At 33.5% G+C, this 22,326-nt stretch overlaps 1 protein-coding gene across 3 annotated transcripts in view; it reads left to right on the top strand.

The window, feature by feature from the left end:
• The window catches only part of smyd3 (SET and MYND domain containing 3), a 330,446-nt gene that overhangs the window by 18,127 nt on the left and 289,993 nt on the right, over positions 1–22,326 (top strand). For all 3 annotated transcript variants that reach the window (NM_001423732.1, XM_087289366.1, XM_087289367.1), the window contains 3 exon segments: positions 16,308–16,371; positions 19,465–19,572; positions 19,698–19,755. In NM_001423732.1, coding sequence (NP_001410661.1) covers positions 16,308–16,371; positions 19,465–19,572; positions 19,698–19,755 — 230 coding nt within the window.

The following is a 22,326-nucleotide window of genomic DNA, read 5'->3' as shown; positions in this document are numbered from 1 at the left end:
TCAATTTCAATTTCTGAAAAAATTTTCTGAGTGACTAAAATATTATTTTAATAAATATATCTTTTTGTTTAAATGCAGTAAAATATATTACGTATATTCACTGAGAAATGGATAAAAAATGGGGTGTACTCGTATATGCAGAGCACTGTTTATATATATATATATATATATATATATATATATATATATATATATATATATATATATATATATATTATCCAATTGGAAACTCAAGAATTGCTAGATAGATATTGTTAAACATTGAATATACTTCTATTTTTGTACCTTTTTATTCTCTCGAAAGCAATTTAATACATAGTTTTTAGAATTAAAGAATGAATTAATAGATTACAAAGCAAAAATAAATAGTTCATGATAATAAATACACCCATAAATTAAAAAATACACAAACAAACAAACAAAAAGTCAAGCTAACATTTAGTAAATACAACTATGAATAATGTGAATGAATACATATAGAATGCATTATTACTATAACTATTATTATTATTACTACTATTATTACTATTATTATTATTATTATTATTATTATTATTATTATTATTATTATTTTCATTCCTATTAGATGCAGAATGTTTTGATATTAAAAATATATGCTGTTTTAGTTTTCTCCAGAAAGCTTGTTTTTTTTAAAGAATGAAAGTATGATGTATGACAAATAACCTTAAAATAAACAGTTATGTGAATGAATAAATACATAATTAAAGAATATATGTATGTATTAGTACTCTTATTATGATGATGATGATGATGATGAGTATGATTATTATTGTCATTATAGTATCTGTCTGTCTGTCTGTCTGTCTGTCTGTCTGTCTGTCTGTCTGTCTGTCTGTCTGTCTGTCTGTCTATCTATCTATCTATCTATCTATCTATCTATCTATCTATCTATCTATCTATCTATCCATCTATCCATCTATCCATGCCACATACTTTAGCCAATCATTTTACACACATTCAGAAGCACCCGAGATCATCCTCTCCTCCTGCGCTCTGTGAAGCAGATCAGAATAATGCCATCGATCTGCTTTTTTGTGCTGAGTGACGTGTTGGATTACTTTCCACTCCCCCTTTGAACTCAATTCAGCGCAATGCACTAAGTGCCATCGCAACAAGACTAGTCATTGTATCGTGAGCAAATGCATTCGCCAAAACATCCATCATGAGACCCTCGATGAGAGCAAACCTGCGACCTTGAGCCTGATGTTTGCGTTGTCCTGCGTTTTGTCCTCTCGCTGCAGTGCACTTCTGTTTGTGCTCGTCCTCCGCTTGATTGAAAGTCAACAGGAAAAATAAAACCTGTATTTATCCTTACCCTCGTAACTTGAGGGATTTTGAGTGTGCTGGCTGTAAATGCTGCTCTTGTTTGATATATATTTATATATACAATTTATATATATATATATATATATATATATATATATATATATATATATATATATATATATATATATATATATATATATATATATATTCATAGCATCATTTTTCCCTCTTTTTTTCCCTCATTTTTCCTCCTTTTTTCCCTCCTTGACTAATTACAACAGAACTCTCAATAACACCTCAGTTATTTTCTAATCTCTGTGCAGAAATGAAATCCTCCTTTTACTCGGGAAGTCATGAAGCCTACGAGATTTATTTACTTTTTAATCAGTGGTTACAACAAATGAAGGAATAATTCACAGCGCTCCTCGTGAGTTGTGACAAATAGGATTATACACTATGATGGTGATACTAATGATTTTCTGCCTGTAAAGGTCACAGTCTCATGTTAGTGCTATGAATATGTGAATATGCCTCATCAAATGCCATATCAAATTAAAAGGCAAGGTAACTCGCCGACAAAATCCTTTCCTGTCTTGCATTTCCGAGGATGAAGTATTGTTTTAGAGCCTTGACCTGATCTTACACAGGTGTACAGTTAGCTTGTGAATGTGTGTGTGGATCTGCTTCAGTGCTTGAGTAATTAATTCCTCCTGTAAGCCGTAACACCAGTAGCTCTGAGGAACTGATAATTATTCAGCCTGTTTGTGGCTGGTTGTGCCTGAGCAGGTTTCTCATTTCCAGGATTAGTGGCTATTGGCTCCCTTTCCCCCACTTTCCTTCTTATTTTGCGGTGACAGCTTTGATTTGGTTTGTTGGAAGCTTCTAACCGTAGACTTTTGCTAATGTAAAGCTGGTTTCAGGATAACAAGCCTTTTTGGGGGGAGAATTTTGTATTTCTTCTAGGCCTGCAACAGTATATTGTGATAATTGATTAAAGGAACACTACACTTTTGTTAAAAATAGGCTCATTATACAACTTTCCATTTTTGAATTCATTCTACTGTATGCTGAGACCAGATCTCTAATGGTAGCACTTTTAGCTTAGCTTAGCATAAGTCCTTGAATTGGATTAGATTGCTAGCATCTCGCTCAAATGAGCAAAGAGTTTAAATAATTTTCCTATTAAAAGCTTGACTCTTCTGTAGTTACATTGTGTAGTAACACTGATGGAAATGTTGTACAACGTAAATAGGCTACTTAGAATTATTCGACAATGTCGTCACTGGCAACGCAAACGAACTGGAAACTTACTTTTGGTTGTGTTGATTTCAAGTGACGTGACAGGTGCAGGTGTCGATTGTAAATGACGTCATTTGCATAGGAAGCGTGGGTGCATGAGCGTGCAAGCCTGAAGATGCAAGTTCAACTCTGCAGCCAGACCCTTCTCGATGGGTTTGGGAACAAATTAATCACTGAAAGATTCAAATGGAAGTTGCAGGGTAAACTAGGTAAAAGTAAATGCATATTATAAGAAAATTAAAGTGTTTTTTGGCCTTGCATGCGTATCAGCCTGTTGGAGACCCTTAAAGGGCCATGACACCCCCCACTTTCGGTTAAAGTACTTTAGAATTTTTTCAAAAGATGCATGATTAATGGGCGTGGAGCTCCGCAAGCATCGGGCAGGAGTGGGCGTGGCCAGCAGGGTAGAAGGGGAGCGAATAACTGTTGTTGACAGTTAGCTCACAAACTGAGACACAAACCGTGAGGAGACGCATGAGTTTATAGTTCACAAAGTTAAAATGCAAAGAAAAAAACAGTAATTTAATGCCCTTACATTTGTTATTCGTAATTTCATATACACATAACCACAATTTATATCATTATAAAGATAAGTGTGTTTGTGTAAACACTATAAATGAGGATTCTTCCTCGATCCCCGTGTCTAAATTATAGATCTTGAATGCAGACTCAGTGCAGCAGGTCTCCTGACCTGTCTATTTTAACCATTAGCCCTGCTGGTAATATAGAGAATTTAGGCAAACACAGCAGCACGGCCATGTGTCTGAATGTGAACGAACTCCTGATAAAAGTCAACGTCCGCCATTCTTCAATTCTCGCACTGCTCTCCCGACAAAAAATGCTTGCAGCACACACACAGCTTTGCTGTATGATCGGCCCTCACAGGATCGCGGAGAAAAAACATGCAACAAACCCCGTGGGTCATGGAAACAAACACATACAAGTCTTCATGAACGGCTACGCGTGCCGTTGGTCTGTGTCTCACTCACAGCTTGCTTAAAACTGGCAGGTCTGCCTTCGGAAAGCACGTGCTCTCATGAATAATTAAGCAGCCGGCTCTTCTCATAGGATAAGAAAACTCCGCTATGAATAATAATGAGAAACTGACGTGTCATCATTGCACTTGCAGTACTGCGCTACGTCGCCGATTTTGATCCCGCCCCAAAAATCATTTTAAACCCGAAGCTGAAATTAGCTGACAAAAGCTCAAAATGATCCAGTTTTCCCCACAATTAAAGCTGACAGGTGCTAACATCATCTTTTGAATTGAATTGAATTGAATTTTATTTGACAGATTTTAGACAAACTGTACAAAAAGTATTCCATACACTTTGTTAAAAAAAACTGTCGAGGATAAAAACACAATAAAGCCCTGGGCTTATTTCCATTGTGGTCCTCTGTTAAATAAAAACAATGTATGGCTTCAAAATACTAATGAAGAATAAAACAAACAGTTGCCACAGCGGTACGAACAGCCAACCTATCCAGCACAATGTCCCTCCAGCCGCCAACCTATTCACACTCAAGTAACATATAATTTAAAAGATCCTCGTCCACCATGCAAAACTAATTATCCTCATCAAACAACCATCTTTTAATAGCTTTTTTGAACAACCTTAAATCTTTTATTTCCTTGATTGATTTTGGTAGTTTGTTCCACATGATTGCACTTGTATATAAAAACATATTTTTCCTCACTAAACTTCTAAACTTAAATAAACAAATATTAAAATTTCAACTCCTAGTACTGTATGAATGCTGTTGCCTCACCATTTGAAAATAGTTCATCAAATAGCTAGCAACCACATTATTAAACATTTTACGTACCATTCCCAGTTTTAAAAAACACACTCTATTACTAACAGTTAACATACCTATTTTATTAAAAGACTCTTTGTGCAAAAGTGCTCTAGGATGCATTTTTAAAATTATTCGTACTAATTTATTTTGTGCCTTTTGCAATTTCTCCTTCAAATTTTGTGAGCAGCTACTGTACCAAAATGACGTAGCATAATCAAAATGGCGTTGAATTAAAGCTCCTGCCAACAATTGTAAAGAATGAACATCCAAAAGATCAGATTGCCTTGCTAAAAACCTAATTTTTCCACAAATCTTCGTAATAACTTTTTTTGCCATAGCATCTCCTGATAATTTATTATCTATTAAGCAACCCAAATAGTTTATCACATTTTTTGACTGAATTTTCCAATCATTAATCTTAACTACCAAATTATCATCTTTTTTTAATTTCACTCTTGAAGCAAATAAAATAGCCTCTGTTTTACCCATGTGTAAAGAAAGTTTGTTGTCTAAAAACCAGTTGTAAACACTTTTTAACTGTGAACTCATAATTTCTTCCAGGGCCCTTTTGTCATGATGAGATACTAAAATTGCGGCATCATCAGCATAGACAGAGCTCCTCTGAACTGATGCTCAACACACACAAATCTGTTAATATAAAAAAAAAGTTCTCCAGGGTGTCCTGAACCTTTAAAGCTAACATATGACCCTTTTTAAAGTATAATAGGGACTCCTTAAAGCTGTGTCAGCATATCACTCCTTTTAGTAGCTTGACTTTTAGTTTATAGTGCTAGTATGCAGATTTTGATCGTTGTGCAAATATACTGCATGCGCTTTACACATGTAATTTTGGCAAAATATTTAAAGCTTTAGATCAGGGGTTCTCAACTGGTTTGGCCATGGGACCCACATTTTTACATGGTCATCAAGCTGCGGCCTAAGTTTTTAGTAACTATAATACAATTTTGTATTTATTTGTTACCATACACAAGTAGTGACAGATAAATCATAAGAACATCACCAAGACTTACAAATAAACTTTTTTACTGCTGTCATTTAACAAAATGGATCAAATTATAGAAATATTACAAAGTAAAAACTGTTAATAATAAACTATTAATAAAACATGTTTTCTGGTTTCTAAATGTTGTTTTAATTTAGGAGGTTTCATGCTCTCTTATGAGAGCACCTCACTACATATGACACTGAGGCTTTAAATCTTTTTTGTCGTTGTCACACAACCAGCGATTGCTCTCCAGAGATCGCTGGTTCTCACACTAACACCAGGACTACACTTCCGCTTTTCACAGGACTACATTTTCATACATGCACTTCTCCCAGACACTCACACCTGCTCACACATCTAGCCTGATTGCACTCACCAGCTGCACCTTGTCAGAGACTGATATCACACCACTCATAAGCCACTCATGAACCCATCCAGTTTGCCGAGTCTTGTTTACCCTAGTGTGACATTACAATGCCTTTCCTTGTCTTGTTTCTCCGTGTTAGACCTTAGCCTTGTATCCTTGTTATCCTGTTTAGCCGCCTGCCTTACGACCTATTGCCTGTACTGTGATTACGATTCTGGATTGTCCACATATACCAGTTTGCACCTGTATGACCACTGCTTGCCTGACGCTGAATAAACCTGCATATTGGATCTTACCTCAAGTTGTATCTGTCACTTCCTCCCCCGTCGTTACAGTCGTCAACATATTTATCCATACTTTACATATTCGGGGTCGTACTTGCGCTTCGACATATTTGTTGCAATAATCAAATGAAATTTCACATGTCAAACAGTATGGTTGTCACTCAAGCATTTCAAAATAAAAGTCCGGTATAAGCAAAATAATTAAAATTTTAAACTTTTGTTGTTGTTTTTTTTTGATTACACACTCCGTGACCCCCTGAAAATGTTCCCGCGACCCACTTTTGGGTCACGACCCACCAGTTGAGAAACACTGCTTTAGATAATATTTTAAATGTACAATGAAACCTATTATAATTTGTTTAAATAAGCTTAAAATCATTTGTTTTAAGTGATTTGTTTAAAGAAACATATTCTAGTTGCTTTTATAGGCCCTTCTTCATCGCTCACGCTTCTAAATCATTACAAATGGATGTTTTTGATCCCTTTATGAGGCTAATCTACTTTCATCTACACACTTTATGACCATCATCCTCTCATTATTTTCCTCCTAATTAATGGACTGGTGAAGAAAGTGGCATTTATAGAGGTGTTTTCTGACAGGCTTTGATGGACCATAAGCAGCATTTCTCTCTTTTTGAGGGTAAACTCTCTAATTGGCCAGTGAGAGTCTGTGTGTGTGTGTCCATATATCTCTTCTGTTCTGTGGTTGTCTCTCTCTTTTCGTCCTGTTATGTTGGTTCTGGTCTGGACGCTCGTCTTTATGCCTAATTATAGCATCTCGGTCGGTGTGAGGGAAACAAGCATGGGGTCATTCCAGGATAGTTCAGCGTGTGGACATGGGAAATGAGAACCGATCCTTGTTATATGATTTGCTGATTGTGTTAGAGAGCCATGTTTATGAGGAATTATTGTCAATTTATGAAATGAAGAAACCCTGTCTTGTGTTCGGCTGCATGCAGGAATCCGATTAGGCATTAACCGCTGGGATAATCGGATTTTTTGACTGCCTGCAGAGACTGTAATTCTGCTCCTATGCTGGTTTTTATGTAAAGAGATCCGCTTCAGGATATTTGTGTGTCATTATTGAAAAATAAAATGTAACTGTGATTCTGAGCTCTGAACAAGAGCAGTGTGTGAGTGTGTGTTTGCTAGAGTTGGGGTGTCTGGCCACTGGAGTGCAGTGTTTCTCTGTGACTTCATTGCAGCTCTGAAAAATTTGCAGCCATGTAGTTTTGTCTGACGTTCTTTCATTCAAACATCCAACAATTCATTCAAAAATTCAACAATTTGTTTATTTATTCATTCACTCAACAATTAATTCATTCAATAATTCAGTCATTTATTATCCATTCATTCAACAATTCGTTCAGTCATTTATGCAAAAAACTCCATTTATTCATTGATTCTTGCATTCAACCATTCATTCATTCAGTCATTTATTTAAAAATTCATCCATTCATTTAACAGTTCATTCATTCATTCAGTCATTTATTTTAAAAATCATCCATTCATTTAACAGTTCATTCATTCATTCATTCATTCATTCATTCATTCATTCATTCATTCATTCATTCAACAATTCATTCATGCATTTAACAATTCATTCATTCATTTATTCAAAAATTAATTAATTCAGTCATTTATTAAAAAATAATTAATTCAGTCATTTATTCAAAAACTCATTAATTCAATAATTTATTTATTCAAAAGTTCAACAATTTATTCAAAAATTTGACAGTTAGTTTATTTGTTCGTTCACTCAATAATTCATTAATTCATTAATTCATTCATTCATTCAACAGTTCATTCATTCATTTATGCAAAAACTCCATTCGTTGATTCATTCATTCAATCATTTATTTAAAAATTAATCCATTCATTTAACAATTCATTTATTCAGTCATTTATTCAAAAACTCCATTCATTAATGCATTCAACCATTCATTCATTCAATCATTTATTTAAAAATTTGTCCATTCATTTATGCATTCAACAATTCATTCATACATTCAACAATTCATCCATTCAATCATTTATTTAAAAATTCAACCATTTATTCAACATTTCATTCATTCAATAATTTATTCATTCATGCATTGAACAATTCATTCATTTATTTATTCAAAAAATTATTTATTCATTGATTTATTCATTCAAAAATTTAACAATTCAAAAATTCAACAGTTAAGTCATTTATTTAAAAATTAATTCATTCATTTAGCAATTCATTTATTCAGCAATTCATTCATTCATTCGGCAATTCAACAATTCATTCATTCATTTAAAAGTTCAACAATTCATTCATTCAATCAATTATTCATTCATGCATTCATTCATTTATTCAACGCATCATTCATTCAATCATTTATTCAAAAATTCATTCATGCATTTATTCAATTATTAAATAAATCATTCATTCAATCATTTATTCAAAAATTCATTCAAAAGTTCAAAAAATTATTAATTCATTCATTTAAAAATTCAACCATTTGTTCATTCATTCATTCATTCATTCATTTATTCATTCATTCATTCATTCATTATAATCAGTTGATATCAAAAAGATGTAGACCTACACATCTCTCAGTTCTCAAACAATTAGAAATCTCCAATGAACCTGGATTGACATAACCACAGTTATCAACAACATTTCTCGACTGATGATGCGTTTAGTGGTTTGTATGTGGGAAACCTGTCACTCTCAGTATATCAACCAATAGCGAACCTCCAAGATTCAATGAATTCCATAAAATGTAAATCTCAACTTCTTTAAATTATTTGTCAGTTTGATTTAGTTAAACTTTATCAGATGAGTTGAAACCTGATTAACTTTTTAAAATAAGTTAAGGCAGCATGTCTTTTTGTCTTTCAATACTTTTTGTCATAAATTATTTTGCAGTGTATGGACAAAATATTACAATCTGTTCTTGTTTTAGAAGCCATTTGACTTAGAAATACTTCACAAAACTTTTGTTTCATACCAATTTTAAAATATTTTTGACAGTTTTGCCTTTATCTAATGCTGTACAAAGATATGCAAATTATTACTCTGTACAGCTTTTTTGAGCAATCCCAAAATATATGACCTAATATTGTTTTGCTTTGAACAATCACTACAATTAGTCTGTTGAAAAGTGAAGCGGTTAAACCAAATGATGTGTCATAATTAAATAACTTGGGCGTCAATTTAAATCACATCTTTGATAAAATGCTTCATTAAAACCTCAGCGTTTGTGCTAGAGATAAAACGGTATCAAATGTGTGAGTATTATTAGCAGGAAAAGAGTTTTATTCATCGTCTGGAAAAATGAGGACATAATTCTTTGTGGCGAGATGATAATCATATTATCTTGACATTTTGTATCCTTATTAAAGGCCTGGCTCTTTCACACCGCCTTGTTCAGTACACACATATGGCTATTATTAAATTCCCAAACCTTGGCAAATTTGCATAGATATTAATCATGACTTTTATGAATGTGTAGATCAGTCTCTGCGCTGCAGCATTTTTGTGTAATAAGAGTTCTGTGTGGAAATACTGCTTTTCTGGCCAGTTCTTATCAGCAGGGAAACACTTACTGCCTGTATCTCAGAATCAATACTCAGAGGAATCAGAGGCTTTTAGGAGATTTGGGTCTGCTCATTAAAAACTCATATAATGTTCCCAAATCTAGAAATAGTTCCACAATTAGATTAGTATTCTTGTTTTATTTTATTTTATTCTATTTTATTTTATTTTATTTTATTTTATTTTATTAAAATATTTTAATGTGTTATAAATTACTATAATTTTTTTATTTTATTTTTCTTTATTATTTGTTTTTATCAGTATTTTAACTTAATTTAAAATGTAGATTTACTTTTTATTCTATTTAAAATATATTTTCTATTTATTTATTTTACTTTACCTTATTCCAAATTCAGAAATGCATTCAGTTTATTTTATTTTATTTTATTTTATTTCTCCTTAATATTTAATTATTTATGTATTCATTTCAGGTTTTATTTTATTACATAGTATTTATTTAGTTATTTTTTATAAATGAAAACATTTCTTATTTTTTTCTTTAAACTTATTTATGTTTGTTATGTTTTTTTTATTTTATTATATTTTTATTTTATTTCATTCATTACTTTATTTAACTTTATTTAACTTATCCCAATTTCAGAGGTGCTTTCAGTTTAGCTCATTGTATTTTATTGTTTATTTTATTTCTCCATAATTATTTAATTTTTTATTGTATTTATTTATTTATTTATTTAAAATTATTTATGTATGTTATTTTATATTTTTAATTTTTTTTATTAATTTTATTGAATTTTATATTATTTATTACTTTACTTTATTTAACTTTTACTTAACTCATCCCAAATTCAGCTCATAGCTCATTTTGTTATATTTTATTTTATTTCTTCATATTATTTATTTATTTTAGGTTGCCTTTAAAATGTAAAAATGTATTTTTGTTTCTTTAATATAATTTTTTTAAGATACTTTAATACTTACTTTAATAAATAACTATTAGTATTTAAATGTAGCTTTATGATTCATTTTAATGTAGATTTATATAGATTTACTTTTTATTTTATTTAAAATTTATTTTATATTTATTTTATTTTACTTTAATATTTATTTGTTTATTTTAGTTTTTGTGCATTGTATAGTATTTATTTATTTATCTATTTATTTATTTTAAAATGTAAAGAAATTATAAATTTTTTTCTTTAAAAATATTTGGTATCTTATGTTCTTTTTTTATTTATAATTTTATTACTTTTCTTTATTTAACTTTATTTAACTTTAACTTATCCCAAATTCAGCTCATAGCTCATTTAATTACATTTTTTATTTTATTTATCCTTATTATTTATTTATTTATTTTGGGTTTTATTATATTGTATTTATTTATTTATTTTAAATGTAAAAGAATGTTTTATTTTATTTTATTATGTGCTGATGATTTCTGTCTGTTAATTTTACATCACCTCTCATATCCTGTGTGCAGTAATGAATGCAGGTTTTACAGCTGTTTTGCTCTTGAGTTGCATGATGACTTACGGCCTCTGCTTTGGTTTTGGACGGTGCCGAACTCTGTATATTCCATTATGACCAATGACTCCTATCTTCTGAACCATCAGCATTTTTATAAGGGTCTGTGGATCCAAGTTGGATACACTTCTTCAATTCCCAGTTCAAACGAAGCTTTAGTATTGCTCATTATTTCATCACCTGTTTAGCTATTAGTTCTTTCTTTGTTAAGCCAACTGTACTTACTCAGGAAAATCTCTCACTAATTAAAAGCTGCATTAAATCACTTTTGCACATTTAAAGGGACAGTCCGCCAATAAACTAAATGTACTCACCATTTTATTACTCTTAAAGAAGTTCCAAACTTTATTGTATGAATGTTGGAAACCAATAGCTATTGGCATCTATAATAGGAAAAAATATCAAGGACCCTATCCTACACCTAGCACTATGTGGCACCATGCTTGATGCAAGTGTATTTAGCTAGTTTCGGACTGTATTATTTTCATATTTTACACCACATTGTATAAATAGCAAATGTATTTGTGCACGTGCTCATGTGTGTGATGTTCTGAAAAGGAGGTGTGTTAAAGGTCCTGTGAAATTAAAATAAAGTTTTCGATTTTTGTATGAGTATGTTAGATTTAAGGATATCTATAAGCTAGTGTGCTCCAAAACAGTGAATGAATTCATGTTTAGAAGATACAAACCTGATATAAACATCCAGAGCCTGCAGTTGGTCTCTTCCACCTAAATGGATCAACGATTTTTTTTACGTCACCTCATACTTAAGTTTCTCATTAAATCTTGACCGATGAAATGCTCTCTAGTATCTGACATGCCCAGCCCCCTTCTCGTTTGGTTTTCATTTGATGCACTTGAGCTCAACCACTTGCACTGTGGCTATTGGCTGTTTTTTTTGTTGGTGGTTTTTTAAGGGGAGGAGCTACTCTATGTCCTGTTTTCTCTTTATGTTTAAGGGTGCTTTCACACCTAGACTTTTGTTTCAGAACGTGGTGCGCTTCCCCAGTTAGCTCGGTTCGTTTGGCATATTTAAATCCAGCAATCGCGCTCGGATCCGCACCAAAACAATCTGTCCGAGATTGCCTGTACGAGGTCGTCTCGGCTCGATTGGAACAAACTCTGGAGTAGGCATGAGCCGGTTTAAGATTCTGACGGTATGATAACCTTGGATAAAAATATCACTCTTTCATGTTATTGTGATTACTGCTCTAAAATATAATCTTGTAAAAAACAAACTTATTTCCCCCTTTGAACACAATATATTTTATTTTGAGAAACATTTAAAATATTTTGTAACCGTAAACATCCCAGCCGGCACAAGACATCAACATGGTGTCAGATTGACGTTGTACCCCAATTGGGGACGTTGCATTTTGTTTGGAATTGATAATCGGGTTGATGTCAGAACAACCCAACCTAAAAATCAACCAAATATTAACGTCTAAGGAGGTTACAGCTTGACGATGTGTGGACGTTACCACTATGATGTCTATCAGAAGTGGGATTTTGGTCACTTTCTAACACAACTTAAAATCAATGTCGTTATTGGACGTCAAATTAATGTTGTCCTTAGACGCTGGCTAGACATTAAATTTTGGTCACCTGACGTCACGACTTACATCCAACCTAATATTAACGTCATTTGACGTTGTGTGCCTGCTGGGATGTCAGAATAAATAATTCAAATAAATCACTGAATCAATCCGCTTGTTAAGTGTGACGTCACGCGAAGCAGCTTCCGGGTCCAAGCGCTCTTTTCAACTGAATGGGGAGACTCATGAAATGGTAATAATAAACATTTACAAGGCGATTAAATACTTTCGAAAATCACGATCGCAATATATATGTCCATGCCTAATATCCGATGGCCAAAAAGTGATTATTTTTTTATAAATTGTTAATTTTTTGGTATTTGTTATGCAGCAAGCCCACAGATTGTAGTGTACACTAGGATTATATATAAAATTAACTTTAATGTGTGATAGGAATAAAACGTGATCATAAACGAATGATTTCTCCACTCAAATGAATGGCGGCTTGGACCCGGAAACAGTATTGCATACGTCACCACTTAACAAGCGGATAATTCTGTTGTTTTCATTTGTTTTAATAACACAGATTTCTGTACAATTTATTACAGAATCTTTAGAGATCTTTTCTGCTGGAAATACTGTTGTCCTAAAAACAACAAAAAACATAAAAAAAAAAAATCTTACACACACCTTATAGTATAGCAAACGAAATTGGCGGTTTTAAAACCTTGCCTTTTCCAAACTGCAGTATACCTTGAAAATAGTCATCGTCCCATATCTACTCTGTAGCGGATCGATTGTAGTGAGAAAGCAATACGATCCGATCCAGGCTATATCACAGTGTATTATGGAAATGTAATAGGCATATATACGGCTCTATGAAGAGGGAATTATGAGTAGGGCGGGATGTCATTCCTACCGGCAAATGCGTTTTATGTAAAATACGAAAGTGAAAGCATGCTGAAATATTAACGAGAGCTGTTTATCTATTAGGAAAATTGACCGTACAGCAGTCTTGGTTCAACTGTTATTTCTCTCTATAATGTAGAGCATTTAATACTGCTATGTATAAGAAAGTCTTGCGTCTGATTTTGATTTGGCGATGATGTCTGTGGGTGTCACAATTCAAAATAAAGTGCAGCTTTTTGCTTATAATGTCTTATATGTCTCATCGTCATAAATTAAAATAAGGACGCATGACAGCTGAGTGAAACTCTGCAAAATAAACCCTGAAACTCTGAAAAATGTGAGAAGAGTTTACTCCTACCTGACTTGTTTTAGCTCTTTTGGTCCGTTTAGAAAGTTTGCCGTATGAAAGCAAACCTCAATAAGAACAAGGAGCAACACTGTAACCATTTTAATCCCTGTTTTGGAACTAAATAATTAATCCATAGGTGTGAAAGCACCCTCAGTTGAGATTACGTCAAACATCTAATAAACAAAAAGCACATTTGAATGCACTTCATGGGACCATTAATTGACCTAGTAAAAGCTGGTCTTAGGTCGATGGGGCAAGTTTATGTTCATTTATTTAAAGAGCGTAGTGATATATGCCTTTGCGGATCCAAAACATGTGTTAATATTAAATCATGATTAATAATACTCACACTATGCTATCCAAACCATGCCCAGACCTGTTTCCTGGATCGTTTGAGAAGTGTGAGTGCGCTGAATTGGGCTCAGGCACGGTTGGGTTTGCCAGAGCACGGTTCACTTAGGCTTTGGCGCGGTAAGCTTTATAGTGTAAGTGCAAAGCGCACCTGAGCCCGAAACTGAAGACGAGATGTGACTTTTAAGGGTCTGTTTTATATGGATTTATTAATCATTCTTACTGTTCAATGAACGCAAACTGTAGTAGTTTATTGAAAACGCAAACCCCTCACTGCAAGACAGCTGCACCTTCAGCAAACTTCCTAATTCCTGCAGCACGAGGACTTTCATGGTTGTTTATGAGTGTCAAAAGTGGCTGATCACCATGAATGTTATTTTTTTTTGTTCACATAAATGACATAACTTTTAATTTAGGGCTGGGCGATAAAATCGGCATCGATATTTATGACCGAACACCATTGTTAATATCGCTAAAAAAAGATTGAGTATGTAGTTTCAGTATGAAGGCTATAGTTTTATTAAAATGTGGCTGCTGACTGCGCACCCTGGAAGCAATGCCAATAAGCTTAAAGTGTATATATAAGGTGACCTGTATAAGAATTGGAGAATGGTGGAGTTTGTCATTTGAGTTCATTACCATTTAGACACATCACCTATATCCATGCTGCTGTGTTCGCCCATGTTTAAAATCTCCAGATTACCGGCAGAGTTAATGGTTTGATCAGACAGGGCAAGAGACCTGCTGCACCTTTATCCACCATGTCTGCATTCAGGAGTAGATAAAGCCTTCTCATTCATAGTGTTTATATTAACATAATTATCTTTATGATGATATAACAAATTGTTATTATATGTATATGAAATTAAAATTTTAATAATTTATTTGTTTGCATTTTAACTTTGTAAACTATAAAATGATGGGTCTCATGGTTTGTCTCTCATTTTGTGAGCCAATTAACAAATGTTGCTCCCCTCTTTTTCCCTTGTTCTGCTGACCACGCTCACTCCTCCCTCTGCTCGCAGCACTCCACGCCCATGTTGGAGCATTTTTTGAAAAATGTCAGAGAATTATTTGAGTTAAGGTAACTTAAACTATTTGAGGAAACCGATTGCAACAAACCACTTAAGTTCGAAAACTAATCCTAAAGAGTTCTGTGAACTTAATCCATTTGAGTAAACCAAGCAATCTGAGCACAGCATAACCCAATAAATGAAAAGAACTCAAACCAACAGTGTACTATAAAACCCAATAAGTTGAGGCAACTCAAACCATTTGAGGAAACTGATAGCTACAAACCATTTGAGTTAAAAAAACTAATCTATTTGAGTACTGTGAACTTAACTGTGAAGTAATTAGGTACTTAATTAACTCACCTTCAACACTGAGTTCAAAACTCTTTTCAAATGAGTAGAATTAACTTTCAGCAAATTTAGAGTTAACTACACTCATTTCATTTGATAAAGTTGACTGTTGGGTTTTACAGTGTAGACTGTAGAGGGGGGTTTCATGGCCCTTTAAATAAACCATTTCAGACACCGAGAGGAAATGCTGCGGTGTAGATTATAAGTATACTAAAGTGTATTTTTGACATTTGAATTCATGTAAGACTTTTGTAGCAGACCTCCAAAACTTAGCAAGCAATTACAGAATAGCAAAACATGGCAAAACTGGTCTTGCAAACTTAACAGATAAATCAGAAACCACTGAAACAACCATGCGTGTAATTTGTTGGACTCCTATTCATGTTTAAACCCAACATGGGCCCATTTAAACACATCTTTAGAGATAACCTGTCATTTGTAGAGATAACTTGTGTTCTGTGCATCTGATCTCGGCATGTAAACCACATTCCTCACTTTAAAGTTACAGCTTCAGGTCTCAAGCAAAGGGGGTCATTAGACATGTAGTTTAAAGCATGGGATGTTTAGTCAGGGCAGGAATGCTTCATCATAAGCCTTGTAAATCAAAGCAGACTTTCTCCTCTTCAGCCTGAGAATGTAGTTTCTCTATAGTAATACACCAAAGCACTGAGAATCATGTTAATTCTGTCTTATTTATTCTTAACAGGGGTGAAAGTCTATCGAGATGTTCTCAGTGTAAGACGGCACGCTACTGCAACGTTCAGTGTCAGGTAAGAGCTCTTCACACATGGCCAAATCAGAGAGCTTTACAAAAAAGTTTATAATAATATAATTAATAAAACAATTAACACAATAGAGTTTTATTTGATTTTAAATTAATTTAACTTTTTGTTTATTTTATAGGTAAAATTAGACTATATTTCATTTAAAGAGTAGATTTATAATTTAAATAATATAATTTTATTTTAATTCCACCAATTATTTTAAGTCTGGGAAGTCTGGAGTTCTTTCCTAAGACTGCTGCCCCCATGACCCGGCCCCAGATAAGCGAATTAAAATGAAATGACATGACATGTTTTTAATTGATTTAATTTGATTTTTTTTTTTTTTTTTGATTTAATTTGATTTGAAATTTAAACTATACTGAACTGAACTGAATTCAACTTCAACTCTAAAAACTGGACAGTTTCAGTTTACTAGAACTTCATTGTACAATACACAACTGAATTAAATTGAATTGAATAAGTGAAATTAGATTTTATTTAAATGGTAGACTTTTAACTAAATTACAAGAATTCTATTGTAATTCCACCTATTTCTTGACCAATGCAAATGAAATGATTTCTATCTATTATAGGACACATTTTCTTTTCTTTTCTTTTCTTTTCTTTTCTTTTTTCTTTTCTTTTTTCTTTTCTTTTTTCTTTTCTTTTCTTTTCATCTTTGCTTGCATGTTGCTTTTTTATGTAACTAATAGCTACAATTTTTATCTTACATTTACATTTAGTCATTTAGCAGGCACTTTTATCCAAAGCAACTTACAAATGATGACAAGGAAGCATCTTTTGTTGATTAAAATATAGTAATTCTAACAGTTTAACAATTGATTTGACTTTTGGAAATCATCACGTGACCCCCTCTCACTGTTTTGTGACCCCCACTTTGTGAACCACTGGTTTACATCCCTAAAGGCTGGTTTGTACTTTTCCATCAAGTGCCGCATATGCTACCGACGCAGCCTACGCGTGGTCGCATAGCCCTCTCCGTGGCTGTCGGCGATGCTGACGCGCACCTCTCAAAAAATGTAACTACACGTCACATTGACGCGTAGCGCGAGCTCTGTGATTGGTCGGTTTGGTAGCTCTGACAAGTGTGGGCAGAGGTGAGCGAGTGTTTACAATGGCCCGTTTCCACTGAGTGGTATGGTAGGGTATGCTTTTATGGCCGTTTCCACAAGCCATGGACGACCCGAGCTCAAACAAACCTTGCCGTCTTGATGAACAGCAGCAAAGCCAAGAAGAACAAAATTTGCTGTGTCTTTTTGTTGTTTTACGAGCCCGTCTAAAGCGCAAGCGGTTTCACTTTCTCCAGAGAGCTCGCCACACATCTATATTTGAAATGACAAACTTTTTGAGCTCATATTAATAATGTGCTTGCGATCACTGAAGAGCTCTGATATCTGTTTCTTTCAGAAAAAGACAAACGTGAGAGTGAAGCATGAAAAAACAAGAGAAGCCAGAAAAAACAGCAGCAAATGATGCTTCTGCAACCTTAAACATGAACAAACATCAATGTTTACATCACCTTTTGGACTATTATGAACTGGGAATGACGTACTTACTAACTGTGGGCTATATCTCGTGTCAATTTTAAACCCAAATAAGGACTAAATGTATGCTGTGTGTAGTTTTTCTGTAATTGATAACATATCAGAAACATTAAGGCTCTGTATGTTTTTACACGTTGTATTTATTTATTTGATACAACTGCAGAGGTTACAGTTCACACTGATCATTGATCTGCCGTTATAATCAAATCATGTTCACAGAAAAATTAGTAATGAACATTTATACACGAGTATTTATGTGTATATATGTTATGTGAGTGACCAGTACGGCTTTACTGTGACATTTCCTCGAGTAAAAATGACATTGTCTAAAACTTTCTGTCGTACACCATGCCCACCAAAAGGGTACTTTTCTGGCAGTGGAAACGCAAGTTTGATAAAGGTGACCTTAACCGACCTGTACCGTACTGTAGTGCACAGTGGAAATGGGCCACAAGTGTGGAGTCCAGTGAAGGAGCTCCGGATGGAGACTGTTGTTTTGTGTTTACCTTATGATTAAATCTCTTGCACGTCCGCCGATTCCCACCTCTAAATGTGTGAGTTTGAGCCTCTTGTACATTAGCGTTCAGGAAAAAAACAAAACACCAGTGAAGAAACTCAACACCGAGGAACACAAAAATCTATTGCCAGCTAGCATTTCTGAAGTGTTATTGCAGAGCAACACACAGTGCGTATAAAAGCACAACTATGCGCATTGTATGCACCGTGGGTCACGCCGATCACTTGATGCAGAACTATAAACCAGTCTACTAACTACTTCTAACTATCAATAAGCAGCAAATTAATAATTTATTGAGCTAAAAGTCTTTATGTTGGCGTGACTGGAACACTACTGACCAATCAGCATCCAGGACTGAGTGTATATGTTTTTTATGAAAACATATACCTGTAAAAAATATATATATATATATATATTTTTACATTAATAGTTTAATACTTGGAATTTTGATTTGTTATTTTTATAAACAATGTTTATGTTATTTTTACATTAAGAGTTTGTATCTTGGAGTTTTGATTTGTTATTTTTATAAACCATGTTTATGTTATTTTTACATTAAGAGTTTGTATCTTGGAGTTTTGATTTGTTTTTCAGAATTTTAAGTTTAGGTATCAAATGTCTAACTTTTGTATATCAACTATCAATAAGCAGCAAATTAATAATTTATTGAGCTAAAAGTCTTTGTAAGCAGTGCTTTAAACAGTCAAAAGACAACCGTGCTGGCTTGCATGAAGAATAAATCATGAAATGAAATCTTTCCTCTTCAAGAACATCCAGTGTCTTTAATCTAAAATCATTGAAATCTCAACGCTGTCAATGTCAAACCAGCCCGCTTTTCTCCAGACACTCGTGGTTGTCAAGTTTGTCTGTGTCTTACTTTAATTGTCGACCAGCTTGTCATCATAATTCGCTCTAAAGGGAGACCACACGCAGCAACCTCCTTTCACAAGATCAGAGCTCTTCTTCCTATTTGTTGGAGAAGTCTTTCTTTATTTGGTGCTTTATTTCACCTTTCAGAAGCAAGCGTGGCCCGATCATAAGAGGGAATGTAAATGCCTGAAGCACCTCCAGCCGAGGATCCCCACCGACTCTGTTCGCCTGGTCGCGAGGATCATTTTCAAACTGGTATTTGACATCAGAAAATGCATCTCAAGAGCCGATCAAAGCATGTTTTACATTGGAGACCATCTCAGCTGGTGTTTTGCCACAGGGCTTCGATGTTGTTTCACTCAGTCTGTGTGTTTCCACAGCTCAGCCAGTCTGAAAGTGACCAGGAGGAGCTGTACTCTATTGCTGAACACCAGTCACGTAAGTTCATGTTTGATTTGTGTTTGCTGTACCACAAACTTGAGGCAAGTGGCTGAGGCTTTATGTTGGCATGACTGGAACACTGCTGACTAATCAGCATCCAGAACTGAGTTTATATGGTTTTTATAAAAAAAAACCTTTTTATAAAAAATAACCTCTCACACAATTTATATATATATATATATATATATATATATATATATATATATATATATATATATATATATTTTTTTTTTTTTTTTTTTTTTAAGTTTAGAATTACAAGTAAAGAAATAAAAAAAATATAGATGTGAAAAGTTCATTTGCAAAAACAGATAACCACCATTTTTAAAATTTATTTGGCAGTCGAGTTTCACAAATTTCCATATGTTGAAATAGAGTTATTGGTTTTTGCAAATAAACTCTTACATACTTAGACTTTGTGTTGCGTTGTGTTACATTGCCTTACATATGTTAGTTACATTGCGTTATGTTATTTTAAGTTGCGTTACGTTATGTTGTGTTGCATTGCGGTACATTGCGTTACGTTGTTGCGTTACATTACGTTACGTTACATTATGTTACGTTTTTGTTTTATTGTGTTGTTACATTGCTTTACATATGTTAGTTACATTGCGTTATGTTATTTTAAGTTGCGTTACGTTATGTTGTGTTGCATTGCGGTACATTGCGTTACGTTGTTGCGTTACATTACGTTACGTTACATTATGTTACGTTTTTGTTTTATTGTGTTGTTACATTGCTTTACGCTGTTACATTGCATTGCGTTTTGTTGTTACAATGTGTTGCATTGCATCGCGTTACATTGTGTTACGTTACATTACGTTGTGTTACTTTGTTATGTTGCACTTTTTTTATAATACATTGTGTTCATTTGTGTTACGTTGTGTTGCATTGCGTTGCGTTGCGTTACGTTACATTGCATTACATTTCATTGCATTACATTGCATTTTGTTGCGTTATATTGTTTTACAGTGCTTTATGTTTTTATATTTTGTTACTTTGTGTTATGTTGCATTGCGTTGCGATACATTACATTATGTTGCGTTGCTTTGTGTTATGTTACATTGTGTTACGTTGCATTGGGTTGCGTTACATTACATTATGTTGTGTTACATTGTGTTACATTGCTTTGCATTTTGTTACATTTGTTACTTTGTGTCACGTTGCATTATGTTGCATTACATTACGTTATATTTCTTTACGGTTTTGTTACATTGCGTTATGTTATTACGTTGTTATGTTATGTTGTTATGTTGTGTTACGTTGCCTTTTGCTAATTTATGTTATGTTACGTTACTTTGTGTTGTGTTACGTTACATTGTGTTATGTTGCTTTGTGTTACATTACATTGTGTTACATTACATTTTGTTACGTTACTTTGTGTTGCATTATATTGTGTTGCGTTACATTATGTTACGTTGCTTTGTGGTACATTACATTGCATTATGTTACATTGCGTTATGTTGTGTTACATTGTGTTATGTTGTGTTATGTTACATTGCGTTACGTTATGTTACATTGAAATGCATTGCATAGTTACATTGTGTTATGTTGGAATGCGTTGCATTACATTGCGTTACATTATGTTTCGTTACATTGCATTACGTTTTTGTCATATTCTGAGCTATTGTTTGTTTTCTCCACATGTTGCCATTTTCCCCGGTGTTTCTGTTTGGGGTTCATTTGTGTTAATTCTGTTTAGCTGTGTCTTGTTAGACTAGCCTATTTATTGTTTTTGAGTTGGATGTGCTCTTGCTGTTGCCGTAAGTCCTCTGGTCATTACCTTTTATCCATTGTGTTTGTGGCTAAATTACCCTTTGCTCTACGGAGAACTTTATGTTTGTTAACTGCTTAGCTTGTAGACTTCCTATGTTTTTGCCTGGCTGCTTTTTTTTAACTGAACATTGTGCTTTGGCAACTGGGTTCACCAGCTCTCCCTGTGGCTAAATTCATTCATTTAGACAATGAATGCAATATATTGTAAAACAATACTGTATTGTATAATAGATAATAATTAAAAACTATGTTAAGCAATGTAACGCTAAGCTAAGCTAGGCTAGTTCAGTCAAGTTCAGTTTAGTTACATTACATTATCTAGCAAAAAAATAATAATAATTAGACAATGAAAGCAATAAATTGTGCAACAATACTGAATTGTATAATAAATAAAAATTACTCTAAGCAAAGCTAGGCAAGGCTAAGTTAAGTTAAGGTAAGTTGCATCACCTAGCAAAAACAATTTATTTAGACAACGAACGCAATAAATTTTGAAAGAATACTGTATTGTATAATTGAAAATAATTAAAAACTAACAAGCAAACAAAAACAATATTCAAAGAAATCTAAAATTAATCTCGCTGCTGAGAATAAAAGAATGTGTGGGCTTGTAAATGCTTTAAATGTAGTCTTGCTTGTGTCTGGTCAGGCTAGTTTTAGAGAGGATTTTGGTGTTTTTCTGCTGGTCAGAGTGGGAGAAACCTAATCAAAAAACAAAACTACATCTACAGACTACAAAATATGTTTCTGCCCAGTCTAAGAGTCCAGATAAAACCATTTAGACCAGCTAAA

Source organism: Danio rerio, chromosome 17, assembly GCF_052040795.2.
Source record: "Danio rerio strain M-AB ecotype USA chromosome 17, GRCz13ab, whole genome shotgun sequence".
Classification (NCBI taxonomy): domain Eukaryota; kingdom Metazoa; phylum Chordata; class Actinopteri; order Cypriniformes; family Danionidae; genus Danio; species Danio rerio.
The sequence above is the reverse complement of the archived record's forward strand: the minus strand, read 5'-3'. Positions and strand labels throughout refer to the sequence as shown.